This window comes from Enhydra lutris, unplaced genomic scaffold, assembly GCF_002288905.1.
Source record: "Enhydra lutris kenyoni isolate GAN:26980312 unplaced genomic scaffold, ASM228890v2 scaffoldscaffold9, whole genome shotgun sequence".
Classification (NCBI taxonomy): domain Eukaryota; kingdom Metazoa; phylum Chordata; class Mammalia; order Carnivora; family Mustelidae; genus Enhydra; species Enhydra lutris.
Window position 1 is genome coordinate 25,673,874 of NW_019154093.1, and position 15,779 is coordinate 25,689,652.

The window sequence follows — 15,779 nt, forward strand, 5'->3', positions numbered from 1 at the left end:
GGACTACAATGGTATAAAAGCAGAAATTGCAAAAAGAAAACCAGAAAATTCATGAATATATTTTTATAGGGATTAAACAGCATGTTATTTGTCAAAGATGAAAAGAGAAATAAAAAAATACCTTGAGGGACATGAGAATGGAACTACAACATACTTAGACTTATGGGATGCAGCAAAAGCAGTTCTAAGAGGAAAGTTCATAGAGATAAATGCCTACCTCAAGAAATAAGAAAAATCTCAGATGAACAACCCAACAATAACCCTCAAGGAACTAGAAAAAAAAGAATAAATGAAGCTCAAAGTCAGTAGAAGGAAGGAAATTACAAAGATCAAAGAAGAAATAAATGAAATGAAAAGACAACAGAAGAAACCAACAAATGTAAGATCTGATTCTCTGAAAAGATAAATCTTGCACAGTGAAGAAAACCATCAACAAAATAAAGCAACCTACTAATGGGAGAGAATATTTACAAATCAGATCTGTGATAAGAGGTCATGATCCAAAATATATAAAGAACTTCTACAACTCAATAACTAAAACCGCTAAACCATCCAATTAAGAAATGGGCATACTATCTGAATAGACTTTTTTCCCAGAGAAGACATAGAGATGGCCAATAGGTACTTTAAAAGATTCTTAACATCACTAATCAGGGAAATGCAAATCAAAACCACAAAGAGATATCACCTCATATAAGTTAGAATAACTATTACCAAAAGACAAGAACTAAAAAATGTTAATGCAATGTGGAGAAAAGGGAACACTTGTGAGCTGTTACATGAGAATGTAAATTGATGTAGTTGTTACAGAAAACAAAATGGAGCTTCCACAATAAATTAAAAATAGAACAACCATATGATCCAGCAATTTCACTTCTGAGTTCTTTTTTTTTAAAATATTTTATTTATTTATTTGACAGACAGAGATCACAAGTAGGCAGAGAGGCAGGCAGAAAGGGAGAGGAGGAAGCAGGCTCTCCGCTGAGCAAAGAGCCTGATGCAGGGCTTGATCCCAGGACCCTGAGATCATGACCTGAGCCGAAGGCAGAGGCTTAACCCACTGAGCAACCCAGGCGCCTCCACTTTTGAGTTCTCATCTGAAGGACCAGAAAGCATTAACTCAAAAAGATATACAAGCACCCTCATGCTCATTGTACCATTATTTACAATGGCAAAGATAGAGAAGCAACCTGAATGTCCTGATGGATGGTTAAGGAAATGTGGTACATATATACAATGAATACAAACATACACACTCATTCAGCCATAAAAAAAGAAACCTTGCCATTTGTAACAACACAGATGGACCTTAAGAGCATTATGCTAGGTGAAACAAGCAGATATAGAAAGGTGAACACCATCTGATCTCACTTATATGTGTCATCTAAAAAAAAAAAAAAAAAGGAAAAGAAAAGAAAGCAAGCTCCCAACTCATAGACATGGAGAACAACAGAATGATAGTTGACAAAGGTGTGGGGTGGAGTTTGGAGAAATGGGTGAAGGGTGATGGTCAAAGGTACATACTTCCAGTTATAAATAAAATCAGGGGGACATAATGTACACCATATTGATTACAGTTAATACTATATTACATCTCTGAAAGTTGCTAAGATAGTAGAGCTTAGAAGATCTCATCACAAGAAGGAAATTGTAACAATGTATAGTAACAGACGTTAATAGACCTATTGTGACCATCTTATAATATATATACAAGTAATCATTATGATGCATGCCTGAAAATGATATAACATTACATGTCAATCATACCAAACTGAAAAAGTTTTTTTTGAAGTATGCATTTTGGAAAGTTCTTTTTATTACAGATATAGCATCAACTTTCTGTCTTTTCTGACTTTCTCATAGAACCTCTAATAACTTAAGTATTACATTGTCTCTTAATGATATCTTCAATGTTATGTATGTTCGAGAAGAACCAGCAGCTCTGTAAATGCGGACTTAGTGTCACAGATGATTTACACAAGAAATTTTCCAATGATGTTTGAATTCTTGGAATCCTATCTTCAAAATCAGTTTTTGAACAGTGGGGTCTCTGGTTGAATCATGGGCTTGTGACCTCCTCTGATAGTTGTTTCTACTTGCCATGTCAACCCCTAGACCACAGCCTTCTTTTGGAAAATAATCTAGTCAACCTCCGTGAGGCTGTAAGTTCTCGAGAAGGGGCTCACACAGCTCATTCCAACACCTGTTCACTCGGTGGAATGGTGAAACGATCCACCACGCTATTAGCTACAATTGTGGAAGGTTTGCCATGTGTTAGGGGCCGTACTTAGACTTGTCACATCCTCTCTTACTGGCTGTGTGGGTCTCAGGCAGTCATTTAAGATCCCAGAGCCTTAATTTCTTCATTGGCTCACTGTGCTTTAGTGTAGGAGTAACTCCGTTAACATGTGGTCAATGCCTGACAACAATCTCAATGAGACATATTCTGTCTCATCTTCTCCTGTGCCACATGACAAGAGGGTAAGATGAAAATTTCTAGGCCAAGAAGGCTCTGGAAAATCTAAAGAAGAGCTTCTATTAGGTGGAAAAACTGAGACTTGAACAGCAAAGCCTGTTAGGTGCACTTTTGTATTTATTTTATTAGGGAGGTAAAGCAAAGTTGAAAGCCCAGCTTCTTTCACTTCTCCTTTCAGTGGGCCATCAATTTTGCAGATAAGAACAGGAGTAGCTTATGGGGCGCCTGGGTGGCTCAGTGGGTTAAGCTTCTACCTTCAGCTCAGGTCATGATCCCGGGGTCCTGGGATCGAGCCCTGCATCGGGCGCTCTGCTCAGCAGGGACCTGCTTCCCATCCTCTCTTTCTCTGCCTTCCTCTCTCTCTGCCTGCCCCTCTGCCTACTTGTGATCTCTCTCTGTCAAATAAATAAATAGAAATCTTAAAAAAAAATAAAAAAAATAAAAAAAAAAAGAACAGGAGTAGCTTAGCCAGGCGTGGCTCTATGTGACATTCTGCTGGTGCCTGGTGACAAGGAAGTAGAAGACCATCTGATTTGCCAATTATTCAACATCCCAAACTGGGCAAGTTCCATCTCCAATAAATAACTTTCGGTAAGATTACTCTGCCCACAGGGCTTCACCTTAAGGACTCCTTCTCTTGAGTTAAGTGACTGCTGATGAGACTTTTTAAAAAAGACTATAACTAGATGCTACAATGGATCTCGGAATGTGTTTATACCAGGTTCACAAAAATACATGATACATTTTTAAGGACACTCTTCTTTCACAAGCTGTTGAAACCCTGTCCTCTACATTTCCTCTTCTACTACTTCTGCTACTCTACACTCCTTCCACCGGTGCTCAACTGTCCCTACCTTGACCACTTCCTCCATTTCAACAGAACACACACAAGCACGTTTGTGCATACATAGCTCTGTATATGATGCATATGTTTTTTTTTAAGATTTATTTATTTATGTAACAGAGAGAAAAAGAGAACACAAGTAGGCAGGGAGGCAGGCAGAGAGAGGGGGAAGCAGGCTCCACACTGAGCAGAGAGCCCGATGTGGGGCTTGATCCCAGGACCCTGGGATTGTGACCTGAGCCCAAGGCAGAGGCTTAACCCACTGAGCCACCCAGGTGCCCTGATACATGTGGTTTAAATGTCTATATATACATATGTGTTTCTGTAGAGTTACATATATATATGCACATGCATATGTGTGTGTAAGTTCAACCTTACTAGTACATGTTTGATGACCTTCCTAATTCTCCTTTGGTTTCAACAACAGCTGCAACAAACAACAAATTCAATGCCCCCAACATCACTCTAGAGACTAGGTACTTGTTTTTAATCTATGAATATAGAACCCCATTCTTCCTATAAAGGGCCACAAAACTATGATGCCTGTGATAATTCTACGTGTTAACCTGACTGGCCACAAGGTGTGCAAATTAAATGTTATTTCTTTCCAGTTTTTTTTTTTTTTAATTATTTATTTGAGAGAATGAGTGAGCACGCACCAGCAGGGGAGGGGCAGATGGAAAGGAAGAGAGAGAGAATCTTGAAGCTGCCTCCCTGCTGAGCACAGAGCCCAATGCCGGGCTCGATCTCCTGATCCTGAGCTGAATCAAGAGTTGGCCACCCACCCAGCTGAGCCACCCGGGAGCCCCTTAGGCATGCATGACTTTCTTAAAGCACTCTGACTTCTGTAATGCCACCGCTAAAGCAGAGTCTTAAATACTGGCCACTTCTGTAGCCTGAAAAAAAATAACCTTAAGCCCTCATTTTCAGTAGTAAGGTCAGCTTGTAACATATCAGCATGTCAAATTTCAGGGTGTCTCTTTGAGGTGGCCACAATATCCAACCCCACCCGTTTCACTGAGAGGAAGAGCAGGTCATCCTCGGAGCTAGCAGCAGACTTCAAGTTGGAGCCCTGTCTGCGGACTCCAGCCCTTCTGTGCACTAGACCTTGTTACAGACAAACCCCGCTCCTCCCAACAAACAACGAAGAGTGGCCATTTATCAAGTGTTGACAACACTGCCGGGCATGCTGTGGAGTTAAAGATATTCATCTCAACCTTCACAGCAACCCTAGGAGGTAGGATTTATTGATGGCACCATCCCCTATGTGAGGAAATGGGAGGCTCAGAGATATTAAATTACTTTCCTAAGATCACACAGCTCGTGTACAGAGCTCAAAATAGGAATCTGAGGTCATCTGACCCAAAGTCTATGTTCTTAACCCTTTACAACATATTCCCTGGATCTTCTGATTCTCGTTGCAAAAGCATTCCATTTAAGCAAACTTCAGTTATGCAGCTGGTAAGAGGTGGCAGATCCTCTCCCTGCTTTCAAAGAATTTCTAATTTAGGCAGGAAGGTGGGGGTGGGGGACACCCGAGAAACTGGGAAGTAACAAAAACAGATTGTACATAATCATACACAGGTACACAAAGTGCCATCTAATTCAGCCAACACTTAATGAACTATTCCGTGCTACACTGCCCCACACTCACCCTGCCACCATCCATTCTAAACATGTCAGGTGATGGTTCCTGAACACACCAGAGTGCCTCCTGACCCTTAGTTTCCATATATGTGACTCTTCTGCTTGTCAGATCCTTACCACCAATGGCCTCTTCACCAACTTTGACTTCTTCTTTAAAATACAAAGTAAGTGTCATTCTCTTTGTTCCTTCTATAATCTATTGTCTACATCTCTACAAAGTGGTCAGCATGATTTTTTAAAAAGATGATCTGAACCTTGTCACAATCCTGCTTAAGACTCTTCTGAGGCTTCCTAGGATTCTTTTTTTTTTTTTTTTTTTTAAGCAGGCTTCATGCCCAGCATGGAGCCCAGCACAGGACTCCATCTCACGACCCTGAGATCAAGATCTGAGCTGAGATCAAGAGTAGGATGCTTAACTGACTGAGCCACCCAGGCACGCCCTTCCTATGACTCTTAATGAAAAACAGCAACAAAACCATCAAGTGTCTCCCCTTCACTATCTTACTTCAAGCAACCTCTCCAAACTCCTGTCCAACCATTCTTCTCCTCCCCCATGACAATCTGACCACACTGGCCTCCCATCTGTCTTGCAAGGATGCCACACTCTCTCCTACCTCGAGGACTTTGCAAAGGCTCTTCCTGACACCTGGAATGACTCTGTATGCCCAGCTCTTTTTCAACCATGAGGTCTCCCCTTATAGGTTGCCTTCAAGAAAGTCCTTCTACTTCCTTTTCCAAATAGCCCTCTTCCCCACCATCTGTAGCTATATAACCTTTTGCTTTATATTATACTTAGTAGTTGTCCTCATCTTTAAATCATTTCATTACTTTTTATTTAATTTTCTTTTTTAAAAAGATGTTATTTATCTGAGAGAGAGAGAACAAGCAGGGGGAACGGCAGGCAGAGGGAGAGGGAGAAGCAGGCTCCTGCTGAACAAGGAACCCAATGAGGGGCTTGATCCCAGGACCCCGGGATCATGACCTTGGCTGAACGCAGCCACTTAACCGACTGAGTCACCCAGGTGCCCCTAATTATTTTTCTTTTGCTCTGCGATCTTATAGATCATTCAATGCTGGGACCCTGGTGACAAATATAATGCCTGGCACATTATAGGCTCCCGATTGTCTAGAACCCCCTCTGACACTCATGCTGACACTAAAAACTCCTACACAGACAGATGATGTCGCATCATGAACATTTTCACTGAGCTCCTCCTCAGTGCCAAGCACTGTGCCATAATATAAAAGCAAATAATAGACAAGGTCCTTGAACTCAAGACTCTCATGGTATAGAATAACCAAGAAAATAACTCAGAATAATTATTACTCGAAGCATTAGTAAATACTAACAGAAGAGTTAAGCAGGCCTCTGCATGCAAGAGATGGTGCCTTGGGACAGGAGACACAGGTGTGGTTGGGGAAGTAGACATGTAAGCATTTACCATTGCCTTACATTTTATCATTATTTGCTTCTTTGTCCTTCTTCCCAACTAAAAGGTATACTCACGATGGCAGAGACTTTGCTTTCCGTTGCTTTATCAGCACCTAGAACCACGTCCAGCACATAGCTGGGCTCAATAAACGTTCACTGACTAGCTCACGGACCGAACGAATCCTGCACGATGAGAAGGAACCATCAGCTAAAGATCTGGGAGGAGATCACTCTCCTTCCTTCCCAGGAAGCAGCTAACATGTATGCTTGGTACGAACGTGCTTGCTGTGTTTGAGGAGAGGCCAAAAGGCCAGCCAGGGGACTGAAGGCAGTGATCCGGGGAGAGAGCACAGAGTAGCCAGAACCTGGAGGGCCCTCTTGGCCCTGGTAAGGAGTTTGGGGTTTCTAGATTTTATTCTAAATGTAAAATGGAGGCAAAGTGCTTGATGACTAGTTTGAGTAAATAAGTACAGAATGGGGCACGAGAGGGGAGTGCCTCCTGGGACGGCTAGAATAATAAGGATGAGCTTCGTGGCAGGGTCACTCGGAGTTGACCCAGACTAAGGAGGAGCAGAGGACAGAGAAGCTCTCATGGGAGTCCACATCTTCACAAGGCAAGAGCCCTTCTATGACACACAAGGGCAAATGAAGAGCTCAGATTGTCCTGATTATTTGGCTTTGTTTCATATCAGAAGGACGTGATACTGGACATGCAGTTCAATACAACATATACAGATGACAGAGCCTAGAAATGTTTTATTTATATAAAAGTTCATGGAAGGTGGTATCATTTTATTTGTCTATCCTTCTCCCTCAATCTGTCACTCAAATGGTCAATTACTTACTTCATCATTAAATAATTACTATTTGCACATCTACTTTCTGGTAATTGAGAAAGGTGAGAGAGACAGACAATCATGGAATTTAGAATCTAACAGATAACCTCCCCAAATCGCTCATGTTGGGAAAATTCTGAGACAGGACAGTGCAGTTGCAAATTCTTACAAACATCCAGTCCTGAGTTCACATCCTCGATTAGCTGTGTGCTATCATATACTTTAAGGCAAGTCATGAAACCTCTCTGCCCTTGCTTTCTCCTCTACAAAATGGGAATATTAATTTTGCCCTCCAAAGATGATCACGGGGCTAAAATGAGTCTAACAGACAGAAAGGGCCAAGCAATGCCTAGCCCGTGCCCATAGTCAAAGATTAGTTTCCAGTCAACCTTTCTGAACAAACCTATGTACCAAAAGGGGCTCCAAGTCTGCAACCTTACTGCCTGGTTTCTTCCTAACTCATGAGTCTTTCCAGCTTGTCATGTGAATGCAACGGAAGGGAAAAGCTGAGAATTGGCTCCAAATGCTTCAATGCTTTAGCTCCAACCTGGCCAGGCTCCCTCACACAGATCTCTCTGCAGACAGAAAAGGAAATCCTGAGGCAGGAGAGGTATTCAAGAATACCCGCCTGGAGAATGTCTCGGCTCAACTTGCAGAGCAGACCAGGAGTCTAGTAAACCCTGGCCGCCTTTGTTGTAGGCAAAGACCCAATGTGAATCCTCAGGAAGGGAGTCTGCAGTGGGGGGTGAAAAGTGAAGCTCTGGAGCCACACTGACCAGGTCAGACTCTACAAGGGTGATGGCCCAGAGGCATCAGTTTGGGTTCCTTAACCCGACTCTATGGTCAGAGCATCCACTGGCCACCAACTTCATGGTGTGGTTGTGGTTGGGAGTTTGAAAATGAGAGAGTGGACATTAAGTATAGAGAACAAGCCTTTGTCTATGGTAAGTGTTCAACACACAGAATCTAGGTGAACTTTTTAAAGGAAGAATCCTTGAAAATATGAAAGAAAACCCCCAAATAAATGTACCATTCTGGCCACCACCGCGCTTGGAAAGACAGGCCAAACAGTAGCCTTGTTGTGTTTCTAGAAGCCAATTCAAAAGGGGTAATAAGAATTTACTGAAGTGGCTTAAGCTGAAGCCACCTGAATATTCTGGGTCTAAAACTTCATAAGGCACAAGCTTAAAAAAATCCCGGGTCTTCCTTCTTGCCCCATAGTGATTGCGTTTAGCACACTGGGATGTGATGGCCCACCTTCACCTCCCAGATACCATCATGAGGAACCTGTTTTGCTGTTTGTCAGTCAGAGCTGGTCTATACCAGTCCTGACTACCTGAAATGCAACCATTTACGAAAGAGCGCTGTTGGTCCAAACAACTTAAAAACTAGTCCTAAGAGCTTCTGGTCCTACATGCACATGTAAGACATGCTTGTTTTAAGTAAAAAACAATCCCAAATAGTTTTCAGGGAGGGTCAGTCTTGTACTGAGCACTGACCATGTACCAAACATTCCACACATGCTGATCCCAGCAACGATGGAAACAGCAAAGCACCTGGAAACGGTCTTATAGTCCTCTCTTGCCCACCTGTCTCATTCTCCACAGCTGATCCCACAATCACTACATGTCCTCCAAAATACAACTCGAGTCCCTTCTTTTTCTAAACAACAACAACAACAACCCCCCCTCATTTCTACCACCTTATCCATATCAAGAGATTAAACCTCCTTGTGGGGCGCCTGGGTGGCTCAGTGGGTTAAAGCCTCTGCCTTCAGCTCAGGTCATGATCTCGGGAGTCCTGGGATCGAGCCCCACATCGGGCTCTCTGCTCAGCAGGGAGCCTGCTTCCTCCTCTCTCTCTGCCTGCCTCTCTGACTACTTGTAATCTCTGTCTGTCAAATAAATAAATAAAATCTTAAAAAAATTTTTTTTTAAACCTCCTTGTGACTCAGTTTCCTCATCTATAAAATTAGAATACCCTCTACCTCTTAGGATTGCCATAAATGGAGCCCTATATTTTAAGTGCTTAAAACACCATCAATACGAGTGCGGATCACTATATTTATTGTTACTGTTCTGTTGTTGCAATGGCTTCTAAAGCTGTCTCTACCTGTTTCCACACTAATTTTTTTTATGCAGCCTCCAAAGTGATCTTTACAAAATAAATGTCAGCTCACATCACTCCCTGGTTTAAAACTCCTGTAGTTTCCCAACATATTTAGAGAACAGCCTCCAGAATCCATGGCTCTCAGTACAACCACCATTCCATCAGTGCACTGTGCTTAGCTATTGTCCCCCTCCTTTCTAGTTACGTCAGTGTGCCAACACTGTTCTCCCCTGAGACACTGCTCCAGCTGGTCCCTCTCCTGGAATGTCCATCTCCTAGACCTTTCATGACTGGGGTCTCATCATGCAGGTCTCAAATCAAAGGTCACGACCTCAGGCCTGATCATCTGACACTTCCTTTATGCCACTCCCTGTCCCCAGTTACTATCTGAAGGCTCTTTAAAACATTCTCTTTATAGCACTTACCACTATTCAAGTGAAGATAAGAGATGCATTTTGTTTTACCACAGTGTTGTTGTTCTGCTATTATCAATATTTTTTTTAGACTTTTTAAAAATTTATTTGACAGAGAGAGATCACAAGTAGGCAGAGAGGCAGGCAGAGAGAGAGGGGGAAGCAGGCTCCCTGCTGAGCAGAGAGCCCGATGTGGGGCTCCATCCCAGGACTCTGGGATAATGACCTGAGCTGAAGGCAGAGGCTTTAACCCACTGAGCTACCCAGGCACCCCATTATCAATATTTTAATTGAATGCCTTAGGTAAGGCATCTCTTCCCATTTCCACAGGTTCTCTCCTTCCCGTTGTCTAATGTGGGTTCTACACAGAGTCACATAATCCACCCAGCCCGGGGAGGCATCTGTGTTTTTCACTCTGCAGGGGGTAGAAATATCAAAAACACAAATACAAAAGCGTGTTCCAAAATATTAGGTAGAAAGAGATCATCTGAAAGACTCAAAATAAACTTATATTATCTTTTAAAGACTGTCATTAAGATGAGACCCAAAATTAAAAAGTTCAGGAGAGAAAATGGTGGACTCCTGGGACCCACCCAAGGATCCTCGTCTGAGAATCTGTAGGAGTCTTCTCTTCTGAAATAAGAAGGCCCTTCCCTCCTTAGTGTCTGAGTCAGAGATTTCCTGAGTCAGGACTAGCCTCTGACATTGCTTAATGGGAGAAAAGCCATATTTATAGCTAATGAATAAAATATTAGCCGACTCTGCTAAGTACTGACAGAGACCCAGCGCTAATTACTGTCCTGGGACTAACCTGCTTTGCTCACACAAGTAGGGGCTGCTCATTCTAGAAGGATGCCAGCCAGCGTGGTTTGCGTGAAAGAGTGATGACAAAGAAGAATCTCCAAAGAGTCATTGCACTGTTGGGAACTAACAAGATATTTATTCCAGAGATAACAAGGGATGGAGAGGTCAAGGGTTGAGGACACCAAGACTCACCGAGCATCTTCTGTATACTGCATGCTTTATGCAATTTATCTCATTTCGTCTTCATGACAGTCAAGGAAGTACTATTGTGTCCACTTCACAGATGTGTATATCAATGCTCTGAGTGGTCATAGGTGTAGAGGAGGGGTCTGGCTCTATGGGAGTCGGACTCCAGACCTGTACTGGTGGCAGGACACAATGCTGCTTCTCATATTTAATACAGGATGTGAAGAGGTTCAAAGGTGAAAGTGGCTACTGTAATGCACTGAGTTTCTGACAAGATGATTAAAAACATATATCCATAAAAATATGGCAAAAACATAAAACATATTTGGGGAATAGTGGTTGAAAATGATGACAGTTTTATTTAACAGAATGCAGTCCCTAGATGTTTTAAGAACCGCCAGGTAAGGAAGGGTAAAGACCCTGTCTACTCAACCAATGAGCAGATCTTGGACAGATGGCTGGGAGTCTGGGGTAGGGACATCAGTTTTTGGTTCCAGTTCAATTGGGACGTTTGAATCGATAAAACAAATGCATGTGTGCCTGTAAGTGTGCATGTGTGCCCTGCTATATTCTCAGTGTACATAAGAGGCCTTGACATATAGTACATTGTCAGTAAATACACGTTGAATGCATATCTGATGAATTGTTGAACATTGCCTCTGAAACTAATGATATACTGTGTGTTGGCTAATTGAATTTAAATAAAATATATATATATATATATATATATATATATATATATATATATATATATATATGTGTGTGTTGATAAAATCTGCCCCAACAGGACAAATACGTCACTTGTTTAAGCTAACTCATCATTATAAGCTACGGGTCCAACTCCTCAGCATGGTACCTAATTAACTTTAGGATCCAACCTCATATCTCTTATTGTTCAGGGAATGAGCTCCTCCTCCAAGGATTTTAGAAGAGATTAAGGTTCTGATCATGGATTCCTGCCTTTAGAGGGGTTATAGGAAGCTAAGCAAGCTTTATGGAACACTTTCCAGATGCTCAGTTGCGCACTCGACCCTTTACAATCATTGTTGCATTTAACATCACCACGACTGTATGAGTTAGGTCCTATCAGCCTCCCATTTTACGTAAGTAGAAACTAAGGTTTGCAGAGGTTAAGGCATTTGCCCAAGGTTACATAGGTGTGAAGTGGTAGGGCTCAGATGAAAAACCCCAGACTTGTTAATAATTGCCAAGTCCCCCTCCAGTAATGAGACCCGATATATTCTGTTTCTAATCTGGTATCTGTACTGAAGATTAATACCATGAACACGGGAGATGTTCTTTCCAAACAAGCACTGGTTTCCATGGAAGTTGTTTCTAAGGCTGCTTAGCATCATGGCATTTACTCGCTTAAACTACATCATGCAAGCTCATGGTCCTAACTACTCAGCATGGCACCTAATTAACATTAGGCTCCAACCTTCTCTCTTATTCTTCCACATCAGAATACTTCGTGTCTGTTTGTCCTCCACTTTCTTACTACTGCCTTCCTTTCGGTCATGGTCTATCTCTGCGCTGAACATCCACTGGTCCATCCATCATCCATTAACCAATGATAAGTCAGGAATGTGGTTCTTTCTGGGAACCATGTCCTTCCCTCACCTACTGTACAGTTTCACAAAAGGGAATAAGTAAAACTACTAATTCAGACCCATCACACAGAAGACATCTGAAGATCTTTCATCCTCCATGAAGCCACCCCTAAGTATCCCGGGTCCCTCTTGGTCTGTTTTGCTTTGCACTCTGACAACACTACGGTCTGTATCAAATCTGAGGTACAACGAACCTCATTTCCAATGACGGTTAGGTTCTAGAGCCAGTGTGAAATGACACAATAGTCCAACTGCCCTTCCACAACCCTTAGGAAGAAGCTGTCACATTGGAGACTTGTCACTGTTTCCCAATACTTGCTTGTCAAGCAATTTTGTCCTCCATGTGGAGACAGACGGCTGTCTTTGAGTAAAGGGCCAGAGAACAAGTCAGCTTAGTTCAGAGCCAAATGGTAGGAAGAATACCCATCTAGTCATACACTACAGCCGCAGCACACAAATAGTCATGCTGAGAGGCTCACAGAATGTGTGTCCTGACGGAACCGAGACTGGCTCAGAGCACAGCAGAATTACACTGTCTACTCAAACTGTCACCCTGGGGGGCCCAGGCTCATTGAGTGAACAGTGCAAATCATTGTCTTAGCTGTCTAAATTTTCTCTTTCACACAAATGCACATAGCATGTGGCTTCAGTGACCCACGCTGTGCTGTCATTTTATTCTTCTGAATGGGCAACTAAACTAGGAGATCCTGGGACACATGAACCATGCCCAACACCACACGGTCAGTCCCTTGAGGAACAAGATTATCGTATCTAGTCCTTGGTAGACAAGAACCTCCAAGATTTGGTTCCTGTCTTCCTCCGTGATAGCTTTTATCGCCATTCATACTACCCTTTCCACACGAAGTCTACTTAGCTATTTCTGATTTTCCCTGTTGGGACCTGCTTCCTTACACCTCCCGCCTCTGCCTACAGCACCCCTCCCTATGTCACCCAGCACGTGTCTATCCTTGGTACTCCCTGTAAATGTTTCCTTCCTGGATCCCTGCGCCCGTATAGGTAAAGGTTTGGCATCCTCCCACTCCAAAGCTGGGCCATGTGACTTGCTTTAACCAATAGGATGTTAGCAAACGTGACATGGCAGAGTTGAAAAAGTGTTTGTGCAATGGGGATTGTCTTGCTTGTCAGCTGTGGCTGAAGATCGTTCCTCAGGTAACTTGCTGGAGGGTGAGACAGCTGTTGCTGAGTCATGTTGCCCCCCTTGTGCCAGCCAAGGCAACCCTAGATCAGCTGATTACAGGCTGATCCTCCTACACATAAGAAACCTGGGTCCATATCAGCAAAACTGCTTGGGTAGTCTGCAACATTCTAGCAATACCAGCAGAGCTCAGCCCAGCAGACCCCACACTCCTGCTGTGTGCTATTGATATTTTGTTGCTTATTATGTGGTATGATTGTAGTAAAAGATAACAGATACATTTTCTATCAACACTTCACTGGCCTGTCCAAGGACAGGTGATCACTCCCCTATTTGCGCAACCTCTAAATCTTACACTTTCCTCTATTAGAAAACTAAATACACTCTACTATTACAAAAATTTAGTAAATAATAGGATTATTTGTTTTTATGCTTACTTCTTTGAAAGCTGACCTTCTTGAGAAGAGGAATATCTTTGTGAGGGAAGGGACATGATACAATCAAAACAGTTTGGGCATACCTGTTAGTACAGTCATTACAGAAAGGAGAAGAGAGGTTCCATTAAGAATTGAACTGTCACATGACCCAGCACTCCTGGGTACGTATCTGAGGAAAATGAAATCAGCATCTCAAAGAGAGACCATTACGCTCATGTTAATATGGCAGCATTATTCACAAGAGCCAAGATATGGAAACAACCTAAGCGCCCGTCAACAGATGAATGAATAAAGAAGATGTGAAGTGTATATACAATAGAAAGTTATTTAGCCACAAGAAAGAAGAAAATCCTGCCATCTGTGACAACATGGGTGGACCTTGGGGGCATTACGCTAAGTGAGATAAGTCAGACAGAGAAAAACAATTACTGTATGGTATCACTTATACACAAAATCTAAAAAACCAAACTTTATAAAAACAGAGTAAATCATAGTTACCAGGAGCTGAGGGGTGAGTGAACTGGAGAGATATTGTTTAAGTAGTAGTAGATAAGTAAGTTCTGGAGATCCAATGTACAAAGAGTGATTATGGTAAAAAATATAATGTATTATAAAATTTAAGTTTGCTAAGAGATTAGATCTTAACTGTTCTCAACACAAAAAAGAAATGAGAATTATGTGAGGTGATCAAGGGGTTAGCTAACACTACCGTAGTAATCATACTGTGATTTGTAAATGCAACAAAATAACACCTTGTATACCTCAAACTTACACAATCTTATGTTTCCCTTACAGTCAATAGAAAAAAATGGTTTAGGGATACTTGGGTTGGAATCATGGTTCTGCAGGTGGCCAGACTTTCTGAGCGCAAGTGTCTGTAGTTACAAAATAAGGACAGCCGCAGCAACTTTCCAGCCTTGAGAAAAGGAAGTAAGAAAATGTGTAAAAAGTAGCCAGTTCAATGCATGACACATCAAAGGGCTCAAGAGATAGTATTTGGTTGAGTGAATTAACGGACTGATGGTTCCATGGCAAAATTCTCAGAACAAGTACAGCAAAAACAGAAGGTCCTTTGTCCCATTATCAAGTTCTAATGTCACACCAGTTGCCCACGGCATTCTGTAGCCTCTAATTCGATTTATTACTATGGAAGCTGATGTTTCAATTTACCCAACCCTGCTGTATAATAAATAAAAGTACCTCAGAGGACCATCTTTGCAACTTAATGTCAGCACAGCAGTTAAATGGAGTTTATTTAATCTATCCTCTAAAACAAAAGTTGCAGTTTGTTGCTTATAAATCTGTTCTTCCTGCAACCCTTTTGAGATACCCAGACACCTGGCTTGGGCTTTTTGCCTGCTCCCAGGCTGGCTAAGCAGCCTGTCAATGCTCCACGCGCTGTGCTCCCCCACGACAAATAAACAGGTACTCACCTCTCTGGAGGCAGGCAACCCTCTTCCACAGCTGCTGCAAGAGCAAGAGGTAGAGTGAAAAGGGGGGTGTAGGCGGCAGCCTTTGTTTGTGCAATGCCCTGACCCCAGAGACAGAATGAGGAGTGATGACTCACTGGTGCTCCCCACCCCGGCACCTAGGGGACCCTCCATCCTTCCCACAGTGCCGTGCTCACCCACACCTTATGGTGCTTCTTTATGAAGACGATCTTGAGCTTTCGGATTAGACTTTGACCTTCTGGAGCATCAGAACTGGTGTGGGGGTTCTCTCTTTAACTCTTGTGTCTATCACAGGGTCCAGGGCAAGGAGAGCATTAGCTGCTCAACACAAGCTTCCCATAATGATAACTGATAACCGTGCATTTACTGAGTGCTTCC

General features: G+C 42.5%; 1 protein-coding gene across 1 annotated transcript in view; it reads right to left on the reverse strand.

Annotated features, from left to right (window-relative positions):
* The window catches only part of LOC111142828 (FYN binding protein 2), a 96,612-nt gene that overhangs the window by 75,363 nt on the left and 5,470 nt on the right, over positions 1-15,779 (reverse strand). Inside the window, 2 exon segments of the mRNA XM_022496152.1 lie at positions 8,383-8,391; positions 15,384-15,417. Of these exon segments, the coding sequence (XP_022351860.1) occupies positions 8,383-8,391; positions 15,384-15,417 (43 nt within the window).